This window comes from Oncorhynchus tshawytscha, linkage group LG01, assembly GCF_018296145.1.
Source record: "Oncorhynchus tshawytscha isolate Ot180627B linkage group LG01, Otsh_v2.0, whole genome shotgun sequence".
NCBI classification, from domain to species: Eukaryota; Metazoa; Chordata; class Actinopteri; order Salmoniformes; family Salmonidae; genus Oncorhynchus; species Oncorhynchus tshawytscha.
The window spans coordinates 20,372,584-20,384,287 of NC_056429.1; the positions used below are offsets into that span (position 1 = coordinate 20,372,584).

Sequence of the window (11,704 nt, forward strand, 5' to 3'; positions counted from 1 at the left end):
GGAAGCCAGCCACACCAATGTGTCGGTGGAAACACCGTACACTTGGCAACCGTGTCAGTGTGCTTTGAGCCCGGCCCGCCACAGGAGTCGCTAGAGCACAATGGGACAAGGACATCCCTATCGGCCAAACCCTTCCCTAACCCGGACGACGCTGGGCCAATTGTGCACCACCCCATGGGTCTTCCGGTCAAGGCCGGCTGCAACCGAGCCTGGACTCGAACCATGATCTCTAGTGGCACAGCTAGCACTGCGATGCAGTGCCTTAGACCACTGCACCACTCGGGAGGCCCCAATCACTCACTTCTATAGCCGCGGCCACCACTAGCTCAGATAATGTCCTTTGCGAGCTTTGAGATTGATTTGATACAAATGTATTCAGATTCAATGGCATTTACTTTCATATGTGATTGATGATACACAGACAATGTATGCAGGATTATAAAAGATGGCTGAATAAATACATTAATGCTCGTGGCAAAAATCTGATGAAAACATTTATATTTGCGGCTAGAAATATACCTGGCTCCAATGTAGAGGGTCCGGTTCACCTTGAGAACTCTCTGAATATGCAGTGTCTCCTGTCTCAGGGATGAACGATGTGGCCGACCCAGAAACACTGGGTACCGCCGTACCACTGTTTAGAGAGAGAGAGAGAGAGTCAGAGGATGAGAGAGAGAGAGAGAGAGAGAGTCAGAGGATGAGAGAGAAGGATGAGAGAGAGAAGGAGGAGGGAGCAGTGAGGGAGAGAGAAAAAGAGAGTCAGAAGATGAGAGAGAGAAGGAGGAGAGAAAGGGATGAGAGAGAGAAGGAGTAGAGAGCGAAAAAGAGGGAGTTACATAATTTTGTTATCATGCAGTAGTTATCTTGGGGGTGAACAGAGAGGGGAGAGAGCAGAGGGAGGATACAGGGGAGAGGGAACCATACATCTGCTGAGTTACCATGGGAAACCGTCTAACGCTGCCATCTCTTATTGGCCTTGACTGGAGTAAGTGATAGAGTGCCCTCTTCCTTCTTCTTTTGTGTCCTCTCACTATTCTGTCCATCTCTGTTCCCCATCCACCCATCACAGATATGCTGAGACTGTTGCCTCCCTGTCTAGGCCCATTATCTGCCTTAATCCAAAACCCTACAGGACTTCAGAGAGTCTTCTGGTCCTACATCTTAGCATTGATAGCCTGAGAAGGGTCCGAATTCAGCTGGGAGGTCTTGGTCGATACTATTGAGTTGTGGTCAATCATGGCCAACTCTGTTCTGGTCTGGAGACTGCCCTTCTATAATGGAGGCTCAGAGTCTGGCCCTCTGTGGGAGCAGCCTGACATCAACCCTGACTCTGACCTCGCACCCACACAACTCACTGACGCCTTACTCCTCACACTATGCATGTCAGCCCTGACCCCACTCCCACAACATAGATCCTGCATATGACCCCTTCAGTCACACCTCACACTACTCCACCCCTTCCATGTTAAACCATGACAGTGACCCCATACTCTACACGCTGTATGTGAGAGAGGTGTTACCTTCAGTGGGTATAAAGTTCAGAGGCCCCGGTTCCTCTGGAAATGCGGCGCTGGCCAATCGGAGGAGCCAAAACAGCAGGAAGAAGGGTGGGGCCAGGGTCGCCATGGCAGCAGTAGAACACAGACTCTGTGAAGATAAAGAGAGACAGAGAAAGCGTGGCTAGTCAGATTAAGCCGTAACAGTGACATAGCAGTACACAAACCTAGTGTGACCAGCTGACACTACAATGCACTACACACACTGACTGACTGTCCAGACAAAGCAGGCATCCTGTCTGCATTCCCACAACATCTCTCTCCCTCCAGCTGGACAGAAAAACGTAGAGCGAGACAGAGATGATGGAGAAGAGAAGTGCACAGTCAGCCTGAACAGCCTGAACATGAGAAAAGATCAGACCACAGGAGCCCAATGACACATGAGACACAGTGGAGGGAGGGTGGTTTACAACAAGAGGGCAGTAGATGGAGAGAGACAGAGGGAGTGAAAAAGAAAGAGGGAGAGAGAGAAAGAGAGAGATATAAGGAGGCTGGAATGGGTGAGAGACAGGAAGAAAGGAAGAGAAACACGGCAGAAGGGAGAAAGAGAGAAAAAAAGAGAAGGCGAAGGGAGAGAACGAGAGGGGGGGTGGAGAGAGAGAGAGAGAGAGAGAGAGAGAGAGACGAGTGAGGTGTGTCAGGTGACTGTTTACTCAAATGAAATCTTTGCCGTCAACGCAAATCACATCTCTGGCACGTGACTAAACAGCAGGTATTTTTTATGAAGCCGTTCTACAGCAGCCTGAGCCACAACGAGAGGATGGGAGAGGATGTAATGCACATGGAAATACAAATGATAGCCAAATTAAGTTAGCACACCCAATCCATCGAGAAAATCACTCCTGCACTTTGGAGGAGGAAAGCCTTGGGTATTGCTATTGACTGTTGTCATAAACCTCAAACCGCCTCCCAGAACAGAAGAGATTAGAGCAGAGCAGCTCTTAGTGCTGAAGGTATATTATGCTCTGTAGTGGCTCTTTATTGTGGCTGAAGGAAAGAGCACTCTCCATACTTATCATCCCTCTCTGCCTCTCTTCCTGGATGATTATGCTTCTGCTCTTTTCACAGAAAATCTCAGCGTGAGGATGTTCACAAATAAACACTACCGTTCAAAAGTTTGGGGTCACTTAGAAAAGCACATTTTCTGTCCACTAAAATAACATCAAATTGATCAGAAATACAGTGTAGATACTGTTAATGTTGTAAATGACTATTGTAGCTGGAATTGGTAGATTTTCATGGAATATCTACATAGGCGTACAGAGGCCCATTATCAGCAACCATCACTCCTGTGTTTCAATGGCACGTTGTGTTGGCTAATCCAAGTTTATCATTTTACAAGGCTAAGTGATCATTAGAAAACACTTTTGCAATTATGTTAGCACACTGAAAACTGTTGTCCTGGTTAACGAAGCAATACAACTGGCCTTCTTTAGACTAGTTGAGTATCTGGAGCATCAGCATTTGTGGGTTTGATTACAGGCTCAAAATGGCCAGAAACAAAGTACTTTCTTCTGAAACTCGTCAGTCTATTCTTGTTCTGAGAAATTAAGGCTAGTCCATGCAAGAAATTGTCAAGAAACTGAAGATCTCGTACAAATGGAAAGTACCATTGAAACACAGGAGTGATGGATGCTAACACTGGGCCTCTGTACGCCTATGTAGATATTCCATAAAATATCTGCTGTTTCCAGCTACAATAGTCATTTACAACATTAACAATGTCTATACTGTATTTCGGATCAATTTGATGTTATTTTAATGGTCAAATAAAATGTGCTCTTCGTTCATAACAAGGACATTTCTAAGTGACCCCAAACTTTTGAACTGTAGTGTATGTCACCGATGAACAAAACATTAACTATTTAAAAATATTTGTAAAGATGACACTTATTTAACTTTTGACATTATTAGTTTACACTGTCAATAATTTGTTTTGAAAATCAATAAAGGGAAAAGCTGTCAGTCACAGTGGCTGACAGCACAAACACAAATGACTCAATGAGTGGGTGTTATTCAGTGGTGTAGTGGTGTAGGTATTATCACATTTGACTCTTCAAGGTTTGGATTTCTTTATTCAAAACCATTTCTATATTTTACTGTGGTTACAAAGACATTGCATGACACAAATGCAAATAAAGGCACTTTCACACTCTGCCTTTCTCTCTTCAGCATTACCACACACTCTGCCTTTCTCTCCTCAGCATTGCCACACACTCCACACACACTGCCTTTCTCTCCTCAGCATTACCACACACTCCACACACACTGCCTTTCTCTCCTCAGCATTACCACACACACTGCCTTTCTCTCCTCAGCATTGCCACACACTCCACACACACTGCCTTTCTCTCCTCAGCATTGCCACACACTCCACACACACTGCCTTTCTCTCCTCAGCATTACCACACACTCCACACACACTGCCTTTCTCTCCTCAGCATTACCACACACTCCACACACACTGCCTTTCTCTCCTCAGCATTCCTCCAGCACACTGCCTTTCTCTCCTCAGCATTACCACACACTCCACACACTCTGCCTTTCTCTCCTCAGCATTACCACACACCCCACACACACTGCCTTTCTCTCCTCAGCATTACCACACACTCCACACACACTGCCTTTCTCTCCTCAGCATTACCACACACTCCACACACACTGCCTTTCTCTCCTCAGCATTACCACACACTCCACACACACTGCCTTTCTCTCCTCAGCATTGCCACACAACCAGCCATTGTAGAACCATCTAGACATCATTATAATGAACTTTATCAGAATATGTCATCTTAACGGAGCATTGCTCAAATTCCTCTCATTGAAGTCAGAACAAGAGAAATCCCATAACACTAATCGCTCAACACCCAAACCCAACATTAGAGGAGGATGAGAGAGGAGAGAGTCACAGGCAGAAGAAAAGGAGGTCAGAGGAGAGAAGAGAAGGAATGAGAGAAGGAGAGAGAAATAAATGTGGAGGAAAATAAAGAGTGGAAGTGGGTGAGTCGGTATTACCAGAGATTCCATTGTGTCTATTTATTAATAATGTATGACTAAATGCCAGGCTTCACACATTCAATTAGCATAATTAGAAACTGAGGGCTCTAGGATTTCATGGGACAACAAGCTAAGCAGATACAGTAGACGTTCAGGGGCAGACACAGCATACAGATCCAGAGAAGTGTTTTCCTAATTATGACAAATGACTGTGGTGGAGTCAATTCAGTGAACAAAGCTAGCCTTTATATTCTAGCCTGTGGCCTTCAGTTTAACTGTAGCCCCAGCCTACTGTATAGCATTCCTTAGCATTACAGTGTAATTGGCTATACTGTATTTACTACAATACCCATCCACTCCAGCAGGCTTGACACACAGACATTCATTTGTCCATTCCCACAGACCTAGATCAATGTAATTACAGACATTTAGCCAGGACATTTCCTAAATAAAGCCGTTAAGACATCATTTAGGGTCTGAGATGGAGGGGAGGCTGTGGATGCTGTATTCACAATGGACAGCGAGGAGTCGCCACTGATGGCTTCAATAACACATCATTGGGAGAGCCAATGATGCCTCAACTCTTTAGAAACTCTTATTGAGGAGTGATATTGTGCTGATAGAGTGGAGAACAGGGGCCAGACAGAGGAGAAGAGGCAGGAACCAGGGACCAGGCAGGGAGGCAGGAAGGAGGCTGGCGGGAGGCAGTCAGGTAGAATGAGTGCGATGCAGCATCAGGTTCTGGGTAAACAAAAAGATTGACGCTGACGCCTGAGATGCTTAGCACGTCAATGACACGGCTCATACTTGTCATTGCTTGGATTTTCTGGAAATTTGAATGCTTTTGTTCGTAATTAAGGATGCCATGGACTCCAATCTCTTCTATCTCAAATCAAAGCCATTTGATTAGATGTTCAGGAGTCTTATGGCTTGGGGATAGAAGCTGTTTAGAAGCCTCTTGGACCTAGACTTGGCGTCCACATCACCAACAAACTAACATGGTTCAAGCACACCAGTCTCCCTCAGGAGACTGAAAAGATTCGGAATGGGTCCACAGATCCTCAACAAGTTCTACAGCTGCACCATCGAGAGTATCCTGACTGGTTGCATCACTGCCTGGTATGGCAACTGCTCAGCCTCCGACCGCAAGGCACTACAGAGGGTAGTCGAACGGCCCAGTACATTACTGTGGCCAATATTCCTGCCATCCAGGAGCTCTATACCAGGCGGTGTCAGAGGAAGGCCCTAAAAATTGTCAAAGACTCCAGCCACCCTCATCATAGACTGTTCTCTCTGCTACCGCACGGCAAGTGGTACCGGAGCGCCAACTCATCATAGACTGTTCTCTCTGCTACCGCACGGCAAGTGGTACCGGAGCGCCAACTCATCATAGACTGTTCTCTCTGCTACCGCCAACTCATCATAGACTGCAAGTGGTACCGGAGCGCCAACTCATCATAGACTGTTCTCTCTGCTACCGCACGGCAAGTGGTACCGGAGCGCCAACTCATCATAGACTGTTCTCTCTGCTACCGCGCCAACTCATCATAGACTGCAAGTGGTACCGGAGCGCCAACTCATCATAGACTGTTCTTTCTGCTACCGCACGGCAAGTGGTACCGGAGCGCCAACTCATCATAGACTGTTCTCTCTGCTACCGCACGGCAAGTGGTACCGGAGCGCCAACTCATCATAGACTGTTCTCTCTGCTACTGCAAGGCAAGTGGTACCGGAGCGCCAACTCATCATAGACTGTTCTTTCTGCTACCGCACGGCAAGTGGTACCGGAGCGCCAACTCATCATAGACTGATGAAGCCAATGACTGATGTGGTGTATTCCTCAATGCCATCGGAGGAATCTCGAAATATATTCCAGTCTGTGCTAACAAAACAGACCTGTAGCTTAGCACCTGCTTCCTCTGACCACTTTTTTATTGATCTAGTCACTGGTGCTTCCTGCTTTAATTTCTGCTTGTAAGCAGGAATCAGGAGGATATAATTATGGTCAGATTTGCCAAATGGAGGGCGAGGGAGAGCTTAGTATGCGTCTGCTTCACAGCCTTGGTGTTAGTGTGTGTACACTGAGAAAGTGCTTCCATTACGTAGCCCTGAGACTCTTGTACTATGAATCACACCTTGGATTGGAGAGAAAACCCAGATTATGCATGTCCTAAATAGAGAGATTGGGAGGTATATTGTGGTGTGTTACAGTATTCAGTTGCATGAGGCATGTCTTATTATACAGTGGTAACACACGACTCCACTGTAAATCAATAGCTGAGCTCTGGTACAAGTAGACAAGCACTAATGACCAGAGTGGGTTCCTCAGTGAACCTTACAACCCAGCGATCTAAACTTAATGGCATTGGTCAATATTTTAAACATGTCTCCGTAGTATATAGCAGGCCTACATGGGAAAAGGGAACTGAAAAGCCTGAACCAGTGAAGTACTGTACTCTCCTTTTTCCCACAATGAATGAATCCCTTCATTTGTGTGCTGCAAGCCCCACTTCATAGATCTTATAGCGGCTAATTGTCATATCAGGGAGGGGAGGGTGTGCTTTATGGAGTGTGTAGAATCAATCACAGGCTAGCCTCATCCAGTTTGGAGCGTTTTCAAGTAGCAATAACAGGAGACACTACCTACACTCACAGTAGGGATGACTTTACTGGAGAAACACAGAATGTTATCATATTAACTTCTCGTAAGATCACATGGACACATGAAAACACAGGTTTTTGGAACACCTGATCACGTGAAATGTATGCAGTTTTTCCGTGAGGGTGGATAGAAAGTGAGAGGAGACGGATACTCATAAAGGAGAGACGAAATGAGGAAGAAAGTTAGAAAAAAAAGTAAGCGAGTGAGAAAGAGAGAGAGAATGAGGGAAGGTAAGAGCACAGAGTGTGGCAGAAAGCACTGAAGGAATCACGTTGGATATGTGGAAAGTGAAGCTAAAGTATGCGAGGAATGCTTTAATAGGTTGGAGGCTGGGAAAGGCGCTGAGAGCGGAAGAGCATCGAGCCAAGAGTGGACTGATTCTTTCCTGAGCACACCCTAAATCTGCTCCAGTGACCCAGGATGCTTAACCTCCCCTCATCCCCTCCCTCCCTCCTTCTCCTCCCCAGGGACAAGCCAGTCAGCTCAACTTTAAACTCTAAACACTCAACCACCAGTGCAGGTTCCGCTCCACAAATTATCCCTCTCACTCACGCCTCATGTAAAAACACGGCAGGATTCCAGTCACTCACGCCTCATGTAAAAACACGGCAGGATTCCAGTCACTCACGCCTCATGTAAAAACACGGCAGGATTCCAGTCACTCACGCCTCATGTAAAAACACGGCAGGATTCCAGTCACTCACGCCTCATGTAAAAACACGGCAGGATTCCAGTCACTCACGCCTCATGTAAAAAACACGGCATGATTCCAGTCACTCACGCCTCATGTAAAAACACGGCAGGATTCCAGTCACTCACGCCTCATGTAAAAACACGGCAGGATTCCAGTCACTCACGCCTCATGTAAAAACACTGCCGGATTCCAGTCACTCACGCCTCATGTAAAAACACTGCCGGATTCCAGTCACTCACGCCTCATGTAAAAACACTGCCGGATTCCAGTCACTCACGCCTCATGTAAAAACACTGCCGGATTCCAGTCACTCACGCCTCATGTAAAAACACTGCAGGATTCCAGTCACTCACGCCTCATGTAAAAACACTGCCGGATTCCAGTCCAATCAACCAAAACATGGCTGTTTGCATGAAGACTGATGCGACTGCAGGGCTGTGCTCTAGACTTTCTGTCTCTGGTTTGGAACCGTAGAGAAGACACGTACCGTAACACCACCAGACACACGGTCACTTTGACCACATTCTTAGAGTGTCGTCTTTGGACACAGCCATTTCCCTTGCACAGGTGATGGTAACATAGCTATGTTTATTTCTGGAGTGGGATCTATATTACCTCTTACAGCATGGCTACATCACTCTTTACATTAGCAGCATTGTCTGGGAACATATCTTTAGTTTCTACTCATTACAGTCAGAAGGCATTACCCTTCAGCATTCATCTTATTATCTTGGAACAATATATCTCACTATTGAGGGTGTGAGTTGAGCACTGAGCAGACAGAACTGCAGAGCCGTGCTTGGCAGAGTACAAAAGTCCTATATATGTGCTTACTGTTGATGAAGTAGTTATATCTGCAGGTATGACTGGAGCTGTACCTCCAGGCCCTATGTCACTCCCACGAACCTCCTCACTCATCATCATTACACCTACTGAGAGGCTGAGACTGAGAAGTGTGTGGGGCAGCAGCACTAGCCAGGAAGAATACGCCATTGTCTGAGAATGTCTGGAATAGGGATTGGTAACAGACATCTGTAAAAGCTGATCAGATAAAAAGAGTGTTATGACAACGTTTCAACCTTTAGGTGGTGATCCATACATCCATTATGACCACATGTTCTGTCACAGAGACATAAACACATCACAACTATAGATAAATGGGACCTGACCTTTAACCCCTGCCCAGATTATAGCTATCATTAGCAGGACAGGGATCAGAGAGTGGGGTCGTAAATTACACATAAATCAGGAAATACAAACTACTTCATGCAGTAAAAGTAAAAGAACAACCCATTGGAGTGACAGAGAGTACAACCATAGCATCCATCACCGTGAGCGTCTATAAACCCAGACGACAAGCTGAAAGATCTCCAGCCTGTTAGAATACTAGAGAAACCTGCCTAATGGTTGAGCATCACACACAACCAACCTTGATGGGATTATTCTCCTAAAATCCCCCTGAGGCCATGTGTTATCTTACAGAAATAGACTGGGAAATGTAATACCCCAACTGGTTCTCATCCAGCCACCATTTGCCCTTTCCCTCCGTGAATCACGAGGGAAGATGAATTTATTGTAATGGAAACAATGGTCTGGGTCTCGGCCTGTCAGAGGGAGGGAGGGAGGGAGCATGTCAAGGTAAGCATTTCCTCTGTTCTATTTGGAGGGGGAGGAGACGTCAGAAGGGGGAGATAGAGGGGAAAGCGAGAGAGAGCGGGAGAAGAAGGGAATGAGAGAGGGAGAAAGAAAGAGAGGCAGGGCTGTAGACATTGTGGGATTCAGAATGACACCTCAGTATACTAATGGTATTTTTCTAGTTCTACCAAATCTCCTCATCTTCCCTTTTCTCCTTCCTCTCTTTTCCTGACTGTAGACCTGGGTGAATCTGATGACTGCAGTACTGTTAGGCCTTCAGCACCAAATGAACATGATAAGAAGAAACCTGCCTAATGGTCGGGAAAGAAGAACACAACTGCAAGGCTAGCAGAACACACAAATATAAGTTGAATGTGGTCAGTATCGCAACTGAGTTGATGGGTAACAGCAGCAATCCTCTCTTTCTCGGTCTTCCACATCTCAGATCAGACTGTAACAGCATATTCCAGGAGGAAATCAGCTCAGGAGAAATGTCACTCTCACGCCTCATCAAAAACAATATCTAAAAGCAATTCCAATTTCTGACTGTCTGGTTGGAGACATAAACGAAATAGAAATGCAGGATATCCTCCTCCCTCACCGGTTGAGACAGTCACAGCACCATGGTAAAGCAGAAAGATAGTGATAGAGTGGTAGAGCGATAGAGCGATATATAGATAGATACATCCCTTCACATCAAACACCGCATAGCCCCTTGCTGCAGGCAGCCTGACGACCCTACACATGCAATCAGACACCATCCTGGACACACATATTTATTCAGCAGATTATTTGTCCATCTGCTCCCCCCCATCTGCTCCCCCCCTACCCCACTCTCTTTCTGAATCTCTCGATCACTTCCCGTATCTGTCCCTTTCTCTCCCCTCTCCCTTTCTGAGTCTCTCTATCACTTCCCCGTATCTGTCCCTTTCTCTCCCCTCTCCCTTTCTGAATCTCTCTATCACTTCCCCGTATCTGTCCCTTTCTCTCCCCTCTCCCTTTCTGAATCTCTCTATCACTTCCCCATCTGTCCCTTTCTCTCCCCTCCCCTTTCTGAATCTCTCTATCACTTCCCCGTATCTGTCCCTTTCTCTGCCCACTCTCTTTCTGAATCTCTCTATCACTTCCCCGTATCTGTCCCTTTCTCTCCCCTCTCCCTTTCTGAATCTCTCTTTCACTTCCCCGTATCTGTCCCTTTCTCTCCCCTCTCCCTTTCTGAATCTCTCTATCACTTCCCTGTATCTGTCCCTTTCTCTCCCCTCTCCCTTTCTGAATCTCTCTATCACTTCCCCGTATCTGTCCCTTTCTCTCCCCTCTCCCTTTCTGAATCTCTCTATCACTTCCCCGTATCTGTCCCTTTCTCTCCCCTCTCCCTTTCTGTCTCTCTCCCGGCTTTCTCTATTTCTCTTTCTCCAGAAATCAGCCACCTGCTCATCCAATTTAGTGAGATCAATTCCCCAGTATCTACTTCAATAGAAGAGTGTGCAGTCTTGTCTGCCTCTGCCTTCCTGTCTGTATCCCTGTCGTTCAGGTAGAATGAATGTCAAGATTCAAACGATTCACAAGTATAGTACATACAGTACACAAGTACACTGGGAACACCCATGCATTGTGTTAATCAAGTAACATTATAATTGTCTATCATGTACACAAAGACAACACCGGGAATGCAAACACTCAGACACAGAAGCACAATTACTGACAATTACACACACATGCACAACTACCAAAACATACACAGGCGCACCCACATATCTATCTGTGAGTAGCAGGCATAACTCCCAGCTCTGAATGTGGCTGGCTTGATTCTTCCACACCAGAACTGACAGGCATGTTAATCAGGGTGGGGGGCTGACAGCGCCACCATACACATCTCTCTCTCTCAGTCTCTCTCTCTCTCAGTCTCTCTCTGTCTCTCTCTCTCTCTCTGTCTCTCTCTCTCTCTCTCTCTCAGTCTCTCTCTGTCTCTCTCTCTCTCTCTCTCTCTAGGTCTCTCTCTCTCTCCATCTGTCTCTCTTTACCCCTTTATCTTTATTTATCATTTTCTATCTGACAAGATCTCTCATTTTCACATATCTTCTCTCTCTCTCCATCTCTCTGTCTCTCTCTCGCGCTCTCGGTCTCTCTCTCCATCTTCCTCTCTCTCCCTCTCTCTGTCTC

At 46.3% G+C, this 11,704-nt stretch overlaps 1 protein-coding gene across 5 annotated transcripts in view; it reads right to left on the bottom strand.

The window, feature by feature from the left end:
- Nucleotides 1–11,704, bottom strand: part of LOC112261507 (semaphorin-6B-like) — a 131,119-nt gene that overhangs the window by 59,973 nt on the left and 59,442 nt on the right. For all 5 annotated transcript variants that reach the window (XM_042308196.1, XM_042308174.1, XM_042308219.1 and 2 more), the window contains 2 exons: nucleotides 1,521–1,647; nucleotides 520–634 (listed from right to left, as the gene is read on the bottom strand). In XM_042308196.1, coding sequence (XP_042164130.1) covers nucleotides 520–634; nucleotides 1,521–1,647 — 242 coding nt within the window. The remainder of the gene's footprint in view (nucleotides 1–519; nucleotides 635–1,520; nucleotides 1,648–11,704) is intronic.